Source organism: Camelus bactrianus, chromosome 13 (genome assembly GCF_048773025.1).
Source record: "Camelus bactrianus isolate YW-2024 breed Bactrian camel chromosome 13, ASM4877302v1, whole genome shotgun sequence".
Classification (NCBI taxonomy): Eukaryota; Metazoa; Chordata; class Mammalia; order Artiodactyla; family Camelidae; genus Camelus; species Camelus bactrianus.
In genome coordinates, this window is record NC_133551.1 from 14,412,108 (window position 1) to 14,428,129 (window position 16,022).

A 16,022-nucleotide genomic window follows, 5' to 3' on the forward strand; every position below is an offset into this window, starting at 1 on the left:
CTACCAGACTTTCCTGTTAGAGCTGCAGCAGTCCTGGCTCACTTCACAGCTACTTTGAGCTGTGCGCTTCCGAGTCCCATTTTATGCTGGCGTCATAGTGCATGCTCATCAGGCACTGTGGTTTGGGTCCTGCCATTTACACGTGCGTTGTTACACCAGCCAACACCAGGTAACATGGGTAGGAGCATGAGAAAGTGGTTTCCTCAGTCCTGGCTGAATAGCTGAGGTTGTGAATGTACACCACCCTTGGTCCCATAGCTTGGATAGACCCCTGCAGGCAGATACTTAGCTTGTGACACTGCCAACTGCCCACCTCCAGGGGCAGCAGCCAGTTAGATGGTTGCTAATGTGGTCTCTTTTCTCTTCAGGAATCCTGCTGTCACTCGAACCTCTGGGGTTGACTAGGGGCTGTCCTTCCCCACACTGGCCTCCCTCTTTCTTTACTGGGAAAGCTTAGATTTATTCCTGGAGCTAGATGTCCTGTCAGAGGTGATGGTGCCCAGGTTTCATTTCCAAATCTTATATTTTCTTGGTAACTAGATCAACTATTAGACCATGAATAGTGAGTGCTATATGGCTACAATGGAAAACCCATGCAGAAGCTTTACGCCAGAGGTGCTCTCACTACTTTATCCTGGACTGTAGACAGGGCGAGCTTCATGGGCATGAGACCTGTGCATTTGCACAGAGCCCCATGCTTAGAAGATCCTTGTACCTGGTGTAATGCTTTGCTGTTGCTGTTGTGAAATTCTTATTAATTTTTGAACAGGGGCTCCTCATTTTCATTTTGTACTAAGTCCTACACATTTTATAGCTTGTTCAGAATACAACAATGGTAACCATTTAGTTATTTTTCTGATTCTTACTAATGCACAATTAGCTACTTGATGTAGTCCTGAAAATAGATCTAAATCAAAGCCTGCCCTGGAAGGGGAGAGCCTACAGCCGAGTTCCACCAGAGCACAACTATTGCCCCAGAGCATCAGGGAGGGTACTACAGGCTAGCAGGCTTTGCCTCCAGAGCTGTGTGGTTGGTGGGTGGGAAGGACACAGGGAAAGTCTGGCTGTTGTATGTTATTTATTATTTCTAATACGGAATTCAAGGCTTTTTCCCCCTCTCAATAAAAAGCCAGTTGCCCTACACTTATATCTTTTCTGTTTTCTTCATGTTTACCTGCACATTCACAGCCTTTAGCACTGGCCAAGCAGGTGCCAGCCCACTAGCAGAACCAATGGTGCTGACAGAAATTCCATCTCAACAGCACAGTCCCCAAATGCCCTACTGCCCAGGTCAATTCCCAAGGAATACTACGGGAATAAAACCCGCATTCCCAGTCATCAGGGGTCTCCACTTATTTCCTCTTCCCAGCTTCCTTAATAGTGTCTTCCATATCAATGAGGTCCAGTAAATGTGTTTTTATTTATATTGTGTATAGTAGTATATAACTTAAGACTTTGGGCAAAAATAACAAAATCAATTTATACTCGAAAGTACCAAGACAAAGTTCATTCTTCTCATATATTGTTTATTTGCTTTCTTACACTTGTATTTTGGCTAGTCTGGTAGACGACTTCAACTTCTTGATGAAATCTGAATTTTTATAAAGAAGTTTTGTGTCAGATAATACACAGCCAGGTATGAATAGGGAAAAAGATCTTTATTCATCACCTTTTATGATTAAATAATAATAAATACAATTATTTAAATTTAATGTTGATTCACAATTTTTCAAATACCTCTGCATGTTTATATTTAATCTAAGTATCCCTTCTAGAACTCTTAAAGTCATTTTTTTTTACGAGTTCATGATCACACATGACAAATTTTAAAATTCAGAAACGTCTGTCACTTTTGTTGTTGATGTTTTTTAAAACCCTGTTCTAGGTCTACTAGAATTTTTTTTCTTGCTTAAGATACAAATGGTGGTGCTCAAAACCACAGCAACAACGACCACAGAGCCAACTACTGACAGCACCACGGTAGAAACGCTGACTCCGGAATTAGGGCGACTGTCATCAGGATGCAGAGGATCTTCATCTGCCTGCGGAACAAACAAAGGTACTTGTGCAATGTTGGATACTTTTGATGTCAGATTGCTTTTATCCACACTCTGAATGGCAATGAATATGTGCGTTGCATTTTCTTCTGAGATGTTTCCTGGTTTGAATGCAAAGGTTTCCTTGGAGTTGGCCTCGTTTGGTAACAGATCAGTAGTATTTACTTGCAGAGCATCATCAAAATTGTCTCTTAGATCCAGGATGCTTCCACTTGTTCTTATGATATACTGTTGAACTAAGAAAAAAATTACATGTAGTTTAGAAACTAGAGTATACCATGTTAAATTTTTTTATTAATTTTCCTCAAAAATGTTGTTTAGTTATGCCAAGCTTATACTCGTATCCAGAGCCAATATTTATCTTTCCATAAAAGCTGAATTCTGATTTTTAAACTCAACCAAATGCTACCTTCTTTGTATGAAAAGTGGTAGCAGGTTAAAATGTATCACATTTGATGTTTCAAAACATAAGGTTATAAAATTAATACTTTGCTGAGCTATCAATTATAAATTATTTTCCTCTCACACACCCTTACACCCTTACTTTTGAACAAGTTTCTCTTAATCAACATTGCATAACATTTCATCCTTACCTTTTCCAACATCAAAATTATCTCCTGGTGCGGTCCACGTTAGCCTGATCTCATCCTCATCTGATGTGGCTTCAAGGTCTGTGATTTGACTTGGTGGGTACAGGTCAGGTAAGGAACCAGCTGGAACATTTGAAACCACAAACGCACCTCCTGTTGCTGTTCTGGTGAAACTCTCCAAGTTTGTCTGAATGTCTTCATCAGTTTCAGGTCTTGGTGGATTCCCTTCAATGTTTCCTGCATTAAAAATTCTTGGTATTAAATGCGCAAATCTATACTAGTATTTTCAGAACTCAGTGAATTGTATTTCCTAATCCACATCTTTCCCCTTTTTTTCTATATACACAGTCATATTTTACTAATTTTGGTGACAAGGTCATAAGCGTGCAATTGATGGAAGAATTTTTTCTTTAGCATCCTGACCAGGGAGGGTGTTGTAGGGTAGAACTGGATGATGATCGCTTTGGAATTAAGGCTGCACTGAATGGGAATATTGGCATATATTTCAATATGTGCTTTAAAAATCAAGGGATTGCTTCTCAAATTATCTCCAAGCTGAGAATAAATCTGGGGAAATTGCTGACGGTTCTCTTCCAACCACTTCTTCCCTGCTGCGAGTGCTAAGGAATAATATTTCAGGTTATTTTCCAATTGCCAACAGAAAGCCCCTAAAAGTCGCAAGATGAAGGACAAGACAAAGGAAAGCTAACAAAGAATGCTTGTTTAATCCTTACCATCACCTTCCACTGCACATTGTTTTTCTTTTGACTCAATAAAAACTTTCCAAATAAATGTTTACTTCTGTATGTATCTTTTGCAGCATATGTAATCTGAAGGATAAATTCTACCACTAGCTTATACTTAGGTATATAACATTAGCCTGCTTCCTTCATCCTGAGCCGAAAATGTGGCATATTATTGTTGCTATAGGGAAGATGCTCTGAACTAATATAATAATGCCTGACATTTTTTGAGCGCTTACTAGATGCCAAACGCTATACCAAAGCTTAGGCTGACTTGGAGGCAAACTGTAGCTTGAGAACTTCATTCCAGAAATGGGGCTATCCTTTGAGTTTTAAAGTATTTGAAGCCTTCATTGTATCAATTCACAATTGCTCAAGCCAGCACTGGGTTTCAGATATTGCGAGTTACTCACCATTCACTACCCAGCCTGGTATATACGCAGCTCTGTTCGGCGGATGCCTTAAGTTTCGTGTGACAGCACTGTCTCCTCCATGAGCCTGCACTTTTAAACTGTATCTGCCGTTCTCTGAATAGGCTGTAAAGTATCTTGAGTATACCCCATCATCCTTGAAAACATCAGCACCTTGTTATAGAAGTGAAGGAATAAGTTACTACTGTAAAGAAAATGAGAAATTTAAGCATTTTCTAAGCCAAGCATGTGGCCTTTGTAAGCATATCCCCTTGATTGGGCCCCCTGTTTTGTGATTGACCCCTTGGGGAATATTTCCATTATGCTCTGCCATCCAATATCTTATTGAATTCATTCCCTTGAGTTATTTTATGTATGTATGCACAAAATAATATATATGATTTTTTCTAAACTGAGTTTTATAAAATCAAAGTAGAGTTGATTTACAATATTATATCAGTGTCAGGTGTACTGATATTTCACACATCCTCACATACTGATGGCTGTGTATATGTGATAAATACCTTCATCTTATCGACTTACATGCAGGTATTATAGTACTCTTTCCATTTCTCTGCCAAATAGTTTGCTTACAGCTCTTACTTTAAACATAATTACGTCATCTCTCTACTCAAAGGAAAAGGATCTCCACTAAAGAGAAAGTGTCTTGCAGAGGATTTAATTCTCACTACAGTCACTTACAAATTACTTATTTTGACTTATCTTCAACCGCTCCTTTTTATATTTAATCCTCACCTCTTACTCTGTGATTCATTAAATTTTTGGTTTGACAGTGGAAAACCCCATCCATTGTTAGAATAAACATTTGGGGGAGCTCAAGAATACTGTATCATAAGGACACTTCTTCAGATCACCAATACTAGAGTCATTTGTTAAATTACAAACCCATTTCTCAGGGGGTTTAATACTCCAAGGGGTATGTTCCTGCAGTGAGGTCCTTGAGCCAACAGCACCTGCATCTTGTTGGATCATGTTAGGAATGTCTATCTCTTAGACCCCCTAGAGTAGGCCCAGCATTCTGCATTATAAACAGCCCTCCAGGTCGTTCCCTTGCACACTAAAGTTTGAGAACACCTGCTCCAAGTCATTGTCAAACACCAATACTTTCTTTGGTAAAGGCATTCCAAATTAGCTAAGTAGTCATCAGGTTTCATTTGAGAAATTTCATTTCACCTTGAGAAATGAAACAAGATGCTGGAGTTCTGATGTAGCATCAGTGCGTGAGGGAAAAGCAAAGGGTCACAGGATAGTTTAGGAAAATATTGTCACATCAGATGATGGTACTGAGGTGAACCAAAGAACAATTTTGCCTTCTAAATTTTTCACAGGGCCAGCTATAGTTGATGGTAGGATTATAAGCTGACTGATTTAATTACATTGAAAACAAGCTGACAGAAAATTCTGACAACTCAGAAGATTGTTGATATGGTAATTTCCTTGCTCAATGATCTCTCAAAAGAAGGTTTAGTTCCCAGAATAATCCAGAGTCTGGGAAAAGGTCTTTAAGTACCATTCACTCACACAGACCAAGGAGATAGAGCATGACCAACGCGGTATGTCTTGTTTCCTTCCAGTCAGATCTGGTATCTGATGATGCCCCAGTGACATCCCCTCCTCTCTTATGGCAGGTCTGCCTGCCCTTGGGCCTCAGTTCCCAAGACTATCAGTGCACTTTTTTCCCCAGCTGTTGGGAATTGCTCCTGCCTGTCACCTCTCCCCTGCCAGGGGCTCAAACTGTACCGCTTAATTCCATATTGTTGCTGTTTCACTCTCTCTGGCCAGACTTTTTTTGATGATGTGCCCCTAAGAAACACTTGTTCAGAATTCTGGATGCTGCACTCAATCTCCTGAACAAGACTTTCCTATCTGGTGATAGACATTGGTCGTCTAGATGACAAGCAGTAATCACAGTTAATAACATTTATTGAGTCCTTACAATGTGCAAGATACTTGCAAAACCCTTTTTAAGTTTCACCTGGAATTTGCACCAATTCTGGTGCCTGTCCCTCTGACCCACACTGCCACAGGGACCCATAGCATATCCTGAGTTATGGAAATATAGGCTTATGCAGAAAAACCTGTGAATTACCTGCACCGTTATCCAAAAGTTCCAAAACTTCTGTTTTCCCACTCTGTGATTCAATGACAGCAGTCACATTGGCTCCAAGAATGGGTAAATACCCTTGTAGAATTTCTGCATAAACAATCATTGGGCTGGGGAAGCTGTTTGTGTCTTTATTCATTTTAGCATTCATTGTGATTGGAGGCACGGAAGAATTTGCTGCCCGAGAATTTACTGTTACAGTTAATATTTCTGTGTCTACTTTTGCTTGAAGGCTGTAAGTCCAAACACCCACCTAAAAATTTAATGGAAATGTATTAAGTATCCAAGATCAAAGTATTTTCTGGATTTCCACTTTCTGACTCTAAAATAAATTTTGTAAGTTTGTTGCAGGATAAACAGGGTTTTGAGAGTTTTGAGGTTTTTGAGGGAAAAAGGATGAAAGTTGAGGCAGTTTGGACAGAACATCCTGACTATTGTCATACCTGGTATCCAAACTTTATGAAATCTCAGTTGGGAAAAATAAATCTTGGAAAGTTGGCCTTGGCCTTGGCCTTGGCCTTATTTGTTGATCTCGAAGTCCACAGATTCTGTGATCTGGTAGTACTAAGAAGTGACTGTGTAGTTGTCTACACAGCAAGCTGCACAGACTCTTACCACATTGCCTCCTCGAAGTTATTCCGAGTCTACCTAATTTTTCCCCTTCTCTTCCTTTCTCCTAATGCATAAGTTCTCTTTTTTTTTTCCTATCACCAAAATTTTCAGGACCATATATGCATAGAAAGTACATTCTATCTTATCTTAATTTTGAAATGATACAAGTATTGGCACCTTTATTTATGATATTAAACAATGTGTTTTCACCTATAAAACAAATTTGCAAGGACATCTAAAAGCTGATTGTTCACCTTTGCATTTCCTGGAATATTGAGGTAGGCCATTTTGGAATCTGTGTCCACTGTGAAATTTTCCATCGGTGTTCCATTGGGATCCCAGAGGGAAATAGTGGGAGATTGTTGGTTCCATGTGATGAGAAAGAATGTGTCCTTTCCCACAGTGCTGTCAATTACCACAGTGCCATTCATCCAGGCATTACTGTTGAGTTTTAATCCCTTACTTTCAAGCTGTTAAAATATATTAAAAAATTAATGAATGGAGAAGAGAGCAATTTTATTCTGTTTACTTTTTACCATGGTTTTTAATTTCTTCCCTGAAAACAAACTTAAATATGGCATACTCCTATAGTCTTGTGAGTGCCCTGAATGCTGATTGGGATGTGACAGTTGTCAGTCAGAACAGTTGTCACTGACAGTCACTGACAGTTGTCAGTGTGGAAATATAAGGACTGAGAACAGGACAGGGATAATAAAAACATTAGAGCGGGAGAATGGGTTTCACAGTTGGAGATATGGCCCTATTTTTATTTTCCCATTTGTCTTGGCGAATCCCCACCCTAGGATTCGGCGTTAGAGGATGAAACTGCCTCTGAGGAGGTTAGCTATAAGATATGTGTGTGTGTGTGTGTGTGTGTGTGTGTGTGTGTGTGTATGTGTGTGTGTGTGTGGTGCCCTCAGCTTATCATTTTCATGATGACCTAAAAGAAAACACTTAGTGACGGTGGCTAGAGGATTTGAGTAGAGACACAGTAAGGGTGGAATTCAAGAGAGAACATCGGGACTAGCAAATAAGACAAGCACTTAGGGATATCTTTCCTGATGTGAAATCTTGAAATAATTTTTCACACATTATAGAGCATGTAGCACCGGACAGTAATCATGTCCAACAAGAGTGGAAAGAGGGTAAACTGACATCTATGAAGGTTGGAATCCTGAGAAGAGAAGTGAAAGATAGGACCTTTCTGAGAGGAGTTTAAAGGAAAGTTTTTCAAGTCTTTGTGGACAGCTCTTAGCAAGGAGAGCCAGCTTTATTGACTGACCAAGAAAGTGTTTTCTCCAGATGTGTCATTTCCAGAATGATGGGGAACCCCACTTCTATTCCAACCCAGTCTTAAACCAAAGATACCTTTACACCAATGCTGATAGAAGAGCATAAATTGTACCACTGAAACATGATGGCAATGACAAATATCTTACTCTATGTTAAATGGACATATCTTTGAGTGAACAAAATATTATTATTGACTGAAATTTGAATGTAAATGACTCCTTAAACCTCCCCATCAGGAAAGTGTAGCAAAGCTAGAAGGCTTTGTCTACATAGCAGTACTATGGGAAAATAGCTAAATAAAGAGTGAGATGCAACCTTTTCTCTATCTTCTGGCACCACCATCCAAATCCAAGTTCCCCTCCACTCAGGTTGTTACCGTATACCTCTACCTTGTCACTCTTCTCACCCAAGACGTACTCATCATGTCCATCAGTCCAGATAACCCTTTGAAAACTTTGCTTTCTTTTTGTAATTTCTCTATTTAAGAAACTGCCAGCATTTTAAATGATGGGAACAAAACTTTATTCCTCCTTCTTTTGCGCTGTTTATAAAGTCCATTCTCAAAACTTTGAGCACCTCCTGAGTGAGAATGTCTCATCTGCAGCTGATTTCCCACTCTCTGCTCTTCTATTTTAAAAGTTCTTTTGGTGTATTCCACTTTAATATATCACCATCCACTCAAAGTTACCACAGGTAAAACAAAGACAAAATAATATCCTCAGAATCACATCTCTCACCTTACTTGTCAATTTTAGACAATTGTATCATCAGTCTCTCAGTCAACCAGGTTGAAACCCTCAGAAATGAGCTTTATCTTCCTTTAATTTATTCTCTGTACGCTGCCAAGCTAAATCTGAGACCAATTTTTAATTTGATTATAGGTTGAACTACAGACAAGATCTCCAAACCAATCTGCAATATTATTCTAACCTTGCATCCTGTAACTTCTGTCCTCCTCACTGTTAGAGAGTAGAGGCAAATAGGTTTGTTTAGATGAATATGGCAAGTTTTAATGTAGGCAGTGATGTGAATTGGGAGATGGAAGACAGATGACTTGGCAAAAAGTGACATGATATAGACTTAAGTTGGAATGGATGTGGAGAGAAACAGAATTTTGTAAAATATATTTTAAAGGAGGCATACTGTGTTGACATTTTGCATGGGACATAAACAAAGAAGAATCAGTTTACTCGAGGTTTTTGAAAACATAAATAACAGAAAATGCTTGTGTTATTGGAACACAGAAGAGAAAGGGAATTGAGGTGAACAAAGAGAAGAGGGGTGAATAAAATAAAAAGCCAGTGAAGAAGTGATTGAAGAGGTAAGACAAACCGTAGGCTTGTCGCTATGCACTGATTATTCACTCTCTTTCTCCTGACAAATTTATTTCCAGGATATAATTCTTCCGTTTCCAAACCAGGTTCTTGAGTTCACTTATCTAATTTAAATCTATTTTGTAGCAGGAGAGGGAAATCTTGGAAGCATGAGATTTTTTTTAATGCATTCATAGAAGAATGGATGCTGGATTATTGAACAAAGTCTATTTTTGGTGGAAAATTTAACAATATTAGGTTTTGATGTTATCCTTTAACCAAACCCTATGGAAACAGAAAAAAAAACACATCTGCTATTTCACTGCTTATTTCACAATTTCGCTGTTTAATTTGGTCCTATCTAAAGGATAATTTCTATTTCAGATTTTTAATTTTAATTAAAATTTTATTTGAGAAAGATATATAACTCAAAACTTATAACAACCAGATTATTACTATTTTTTTTGCTATTGCTAAACGCAAACACAAAAACCCAAGGACTGGGAACTCTGACCTGAAGGGACTGCTGGGAAGCACCGGTGTTTCCTGATGTAAGGGCAGCAAAAGAATCGATGAGGCCATTGTTCTCGGCTACATCCGAAGCATAAAAGTGGCTTCCCCCTAAAATGTAAATATATTAACTAGGCTGCTTTTCAGAAAATGAGTGTTTTTCACATTTTAGTGATTAATAAGGTAACAGGATAAACAAAATCATAGTTTCAATATGTATTATCAAAATAGACCAAAATCAGATAGATGTGAAGATTAACTCACAAGTGTTAACTTTAAAATGTCACACCTGGAAAGTGTAAGCTACTTTTAAAGCCCATGTATAGAAATCATCCTGGCTGAAATGCATGAAATAATCAGAGAAGATGTTACAGTTTCACGTTCTAAAGCTCACAGACTTCACATAACCCTTTAGGGGGATCATTCACTTCCATTTAAGATACATTTCTGACAGTGTCAGCTTTCAGGTTTTCCAGCACAAGTGGATCAGAAAAGCAGAAAGGTTAAAGAGCTTTTATATTGAGGTACCCTGACAACAGCTGGCAATGAGGAGACCGAAGAATGGTAAGCAACAGAAATAAGTCCAAAAAAGGACTACTCTAGGGGGAATACTTGGGACAAAAATATTTCACAGTGGCAATGAAAGTACTTTGAAATGATGGGAGTTTGTACAATTAAGCATTAAAAAGCAAGCGTATATTTGGTAACACTGGAGGTCAATTCACAACAATAACTGATATTCATAATGTTATAAATTATGTATTCTCTACTATGTTTAAGAAGGCACTGAAAACATGTAGTCCATTTTCATCATGTCTCTGTCTAAGATAATAGCTATTGTGTATTTAATCTAGAAACCTTGTTGTTACTATATTTACTCAACCTGAGCTTCTGTTAATCTCCCATCCTTTAATCCACAACCTGGGCTCTCTGGTCTCATGGATTTCCTACTATCCCTCAACATTCTGTGCATTGTCATCTCAATGTGATTTTCTTTCTTTCTTTTTTTTTTTTTTTTACTCATAACCTGATCATCTTCTCTCACTCCTCTTTCCTCCAGAAAAAGTCAACATTTTGTTCAAGATAAAGCTCAAAAGTCACCTCATCTCTCAGGCCTTCTTTCCCTGACTCTGTACAACCCTGGAAGAATTAGTGCCTTCCTCTGCTCACACAGTGCTTGCCTCCTACGTATGTCTCCTATCTGATTATGCTGTCTGATTAGTAGTTTCATTTGTTTCTCCAGCCAGGTGGACTGGGAGTGCCTTGAGATTCGGTCTGGTTTAACTCTGGTCCCAAGTTCCTGGCACAGCATCTGCAGAGCAAGACCTCAAGAGAAATTGTTGTTGTCGCCTGTACACTTATGCATTGCTACCAGAGGACTAGAATAAGTCATGTTTTACCTGTTACGATGCTCATCTCTATGACTGCTTCATCAGCATTTTCTCCCAGAGCAATAAAATGAATGATGGCCCCACTATTTGTCACTTCTTCAATACAAGTCTTTGCAGAGCTATCTTCCCCATCAGTCAGCAGTACTATTTCAGATCCATCTATTTGGGAGTAAAGGCTTCTAATTACCTACAAATATAATTAGAGCATTATTACAGGTGTTCCTAGATCAGACAGACTTATGAAAGATTAGGAAAAAATGGACATAGAAAATAAAGTGTGCAGAAAAGAAGAGATAGCTTTTTTTTTTTTTTAAATTATAGAATCATAGAATCTGCAGTCAATCACTACCAAGGGAACTTAAACATGGCTTCTTATTTTCTGTTTGCTTACTGTAAGGAATGTCTGCTCAGATGAATTTTTGCGGGAACAGGGCTGTGGAAAATCCTACTTGAGTTAAATGACAATGACATCTCAGTCTGGGGAACTCAGGGCAACCAGACACTAAAACATGATGGCAGAACGTGGCATTAAATATTTTTCTTTCTTTGAGCAGAGTGCCCCTTGACAAGCCTTCAGTGTATAAAGTCTGTTGCATATACAGCTAGATGCATTCAGTGCACTTCAAAAATAAAATAAAATAAAATAAAATAAAATAAAATAAAATAAACCCCCCTTGAAAACCCTTAACTCCAAATAGCATTGAACCAAAGAACATTAAAAAAAACACAGGTTGTTATTAAAATACTTTTTACCTTGGCTCACAGCGAAAGAGAATGTGACAGTGACTGTATGTATGTTCAAGTATAACTGAAAAATTGTGCTCTTCACTGGAATTCGACACAACATTATAAAATGACTATACCTCAATAAAAAAATAAAAATAAAAACACCAAAACAAACAACAACAAAAGATACTTTTTACCTTAATAGTGGATATCAACCCTCAAATTGCCAATAAACGTGATTACCTAAAAATTGAATATCAAAAAAAAAAAGAAGAGTCCACTTCAACTTTTTTTTTAAGTTAATGATTCTAAATTAGGGAGTCCTCAGTATGCCTTTAAAGAAAAGATATGGACAGTTCTAAGCAGGTCAAGGTTAGGGATTTTACTCATATAACTTTTATTTTACCTCTAATAGATCGAACCAGAAAGCTAAGCATATTGATGGTGTTCAAAGAATACATGACATTAGTATTGAGCTCCTTTCCTTTCTGCCTGAACCAATGTTTCCTTCTCATCCTTCAAATCTTAGCTTAAACGTCTCCCTTCAGAGAGCGCCTCAGTGGCCTCTCTGCCTAAAGCTGGGACTGCCACTGTTTTCCCGGTCACTTTATCACACCACTCTGTTGAGTTCCTTTACAACACATTCTCCACAGTCTTCAATTATTGCTTTATAAAATTAATTGATTGGTTGATTTTTGATTAATGTATTATTTGTTCCCCACTGAATTAGCAAGCAAGCTTTGCTTGACCCATAAATAACTTTATGTTGAATAAATTCAAATACACTATTCTTGCTCCCTGCTCCCTACTATGTTGAATAAATTAAACATGAACAACAATGCATGCTAGCTTTCACCACCCCATTATACCAATGAAGTAATTAAAGATTAGGGAAGTGATGCTTAGGGTCAGAAAGCTAGTAAGTGATAACTGGGGTTTGAACCCAGGACATCATGTTAGAAAGCTAAATGCCATGCAACGCATAAAGAGGGAGATTCAGTAGGTTTGGGAGTAGCAGGAAAATTTACATGAAGGAACAAGGACTTAGTAGTATTGGTAGAATTTCAACATGCAAAGATGGAAAAGAAAGAAGCATTTTAGGCAGAGGAATCGCACGGCAAATGTATGGAGGCTGTTAGTACACAGTGTGCTTGGAGAACAATGTGTGCAGTAAATTGGTTGGAGCATAGAGCGTTGAGAGTGGAGAACTGAGAAAAAAGGCTGGCAAAAGAGGTGAGGGCAAGTTTATCAGAGGATGAGAAGCTTTTAAATAACATCAGACTGAAGAATTAGGACTTAATTTTATAAACCATTAGGAGACAGTGAGGATTTCCAAGCAGGAAAATGACATCATTAATATTAATTAATCATGGGCTCAAGATGACCATTTGGATAAAAACAAGGCTCACAGCAATAGTTATTATGAATTATATGTTTACCTTAGAATATAATGCATATTGTCTTAAGTATGAACACGAATCATTTCACTTAAGTCTCGTAATAATCCTATGAGATGGGCATTCTTATTTTCCTATACTTTATAGTTAAGGCATTGAGAGTTCAAAGAGACGGAAAACTTTTCTTAGATCACATAGCTAGTGAGTAGTAGAGCCAGTGCTCTGATGTCAAAACGCATGTTCCGACCAGTACTCCTTACCCTGAGTGTAACTAACAGTTCCTGCTACCTCTGCTTTGACGGATAAACAGTTTCCCTAACTGAATGTCTCAGAAACTAAAACAAGGGTTGGCCTAAAGTGGAATCATACCATATAACTTGCTTCCTTGCCTTAAAATTTGGTGACTTTTGCTGCCCAAGCACTGTTACTTCTTTAACTAACATTTATTAAGCACTGATTACTGCATGGTAACAAGACACCGTCTCTGACCTTGTTTGACTTATATTCCAGTGGAATTTTAATAGTTATTTACTCACCCATTAATTTATTCACTTTTCATTGATCCAATCAAAATTGGCAAGTGACTTTTTTTCTATATGCTTATATCTCTGCTTCTTAGAATTAGTTACGTTAAAATTAGGGAGCAAGTATGTGCAGCCAGCGCTTACAAAAATGTTCTAATAATAAACAAACAGACTATACTTGAAGTACGACTTTCACCTGAAATCCTGTTCTAATTCCAGAGCAGATGGAGGTTCCTCCACCAGCACGTGTAGGTAAACTCTCCAAGAGCTTGTTTCTTTCGCTGCTGCTGCTTATTTGGATTAGATTGCTTATGATGCTTGCAGAACTATCAAAGTGCACCATCCCCACCCAGGATCCATTTTCAACGGTCTGCAGCAGGAAATGTTTGGCTGCTTGATTCATTCGGTTTAGGCGGTTATAATTCTGAATAAAAAAGAATAAGAAAAGCAAACAAGTAGTTTTTCATTGGAAAACAATAGAAGATCACATAAGCTGAGTGAACGAAATATCTACTTAAAGATTTTCTATCAATAGTAATGGTATTATTAAAGAAAGCATTTTTTCAATTGATAAAATTTAAAAATATAGTTTTGTTTATCATGGGACTCACATGTTTAATATAGTAAGGAACGGAGGGTTTTAACTAGAGCAGATTCTTGGCTTCTAAGCACCCGAATTAGAGCTGTAGGTAGGATGGGGGTTGGATTGGCATTGAGGAATGATGACTCACACCTTAGAGACTGCCTAATTCCCCTTGGGATCCTCTGTTCCAGTTGTATCAAGATGAAACTACTCTCCGGGTCCCACAGTATCAAACCAGATTATCATGGACTCTACCTAGGGACTGAAATCTCCCCATCCCCTGGCCACTACACGACCCAAAGATGAAACTTACTCTAAATGCTGAGAGACTCCATCCCTACCTTACCTATTTCCTCTTCTGATCTCCCTCTGTATTTCCAGTAGTGGATTAATTGGAATTGGTTCTTTGGTATTCCATTAAGACTCACATCCCTGTCTCCTAGGATGTACACTTCATTCATTTGTCTTTTATCAGTCCCTCAATACCAGCTGATCCGTAGTACCTCTTCCCAACACATGCCCAAATTTTCCTCTGAACTCCCTAAAACCAAATCACAGTGAGGAACTTCTACACCCTCATCTTTGAGGGTTCTCCCTACCTCTTTGCTTTCCCTTTAAACTTGGCTCTGTCTAGGGGAAGCTACTTGTCTTCTCCCAGTCAAGAACCTCATCTCTCCCCAGTGACACTTCCTAGAACACGTTCATGTGCTGGTGTCCAGCACACTGATGCTCTTTCTGAAACCCTGTCTATTATGGATTATTTCATTCAGCTGTACCATCCTCTGCCCTTTCCACTAACCATCCAACCCCCATTTGTTGAAGACATTATTCCTGATCTTCAGCATGCTCTGTTCTCCCTCAAATATGCCATCCTTCTGGGTACCTTAATCACATTACATCTGCTAATTTGTTGTCAATTCTTTTCAACAATTATTTATTGAGTGCCTACATGTGGTAAACCCTATTCTAGGCAAAAGCAATACAAATATGAATGACTGCTTCAAGTCCTAGGTGACCCAGTTCCTAGGGAAAATGGCTCCAAGTCCTAGAGGAGGTCCCACTATAGTGGAAAAGAAATGTGTAATTTCAATATAATATATAGATAATAATAGAAGTTTGCACAGGTCATTGTGGGAGATCTGCAGAAGGGCTATTAGCCTCGTCTGGAAGATCAGACCATGTCCTGGAGGAAGTGAGTGCCTACACAAAATTTTGAAAGATGATTGTAAGTTAATTCATGATGGGAAACAGAGAGAAAATTTTCTCTGTTCAGCTATGAACTATATGGATCTCTATTCCTAAACCCTAGTACAATGTCTACCATCCACTTAATGAGGGTAGAAGGAATGAGTAGCTGAATCTGGCCATATCTTCTTTATGGTGATGCTTTTTCTCTATGTCTTTGAGCATAAAGAGGTAATTCATATATATGATGCACATAAGATAAAGTCATGTTAAGAATTCTTCTGGTTAGTCTTGTTCCTTAATTTGGGATGGAGTTCAGAAGCCTCCCAATCTGTTCTGTCCCCATGCCCATCAAGCATTCCCAGTACATAAAGGGAGCAAGGTCAGGAAACATCTCCGTATTTCAATCTCTAGTTCTGCTCTTCTAACAAAAGCTTTACTAAGGGGCCTAAAATTCCTCCTCAATAAACTCTCCATTTTCTGGAAAAAAATAGAGATTTTTGTACTAGGTCCTTCTAACTCTATTGCCATCCTTCTTTCATTATAATATTCATTGCCCCTTT

General features: G+C 38.3%; 1 protein-coding gene across 2 annotated transcripts in view; it reads right to left on the reverse strand.

Annotated features, from left to right (window-relative positions):
* Window positions 1–1,639: 1,639 nt before the first annotated feature.
* CLCA4 (chloride channel accessory 4) overlaps window positions 1,640–16,022 on the reverse strand; it is a 37,938-nt gene continuing 23,555 nt past the window's right edge. For both annotated transcript variants that reach the window (XM_074376069.1, XM_010963307.3), the window contains 8 exons: window positions 13,888–14,115; window positions 11,054–11,231; window positions 9,658–9,764; window positions 6,792–7,007; window positions 5,911–6,178; window positions 3,804–3,974; window positions 2,651–2,884; window positions 1,640–2,293 (listed from right to left, as the gene is read on the reverse strand). In XM_074376069.1, the coding sequence (XP_074232170.1) occupies window positions 1,869–2,293; window positions 2,651–2,884; window positions 3,804–3,974; window positions 5,911–6,178; window positions 6,792–7,007; window positions 9,658–9,764; window positions 11,054–11,231; window positions 13,888–14,115 (1,827 nt within the window). In that variant the 3' untranslated portion in view covers window positions 1,640–1,868. The remainder of the gene's footprint in view (window positions 2,294–2,650; window positions 2,885–3,803; window positions 3,975–5,910; window positions 6,179–6,791; window positions 7,008–9,657; window positions 9,765–11,053; window positions 11,232–13,887; window positions 14,116–16,022) is intronic.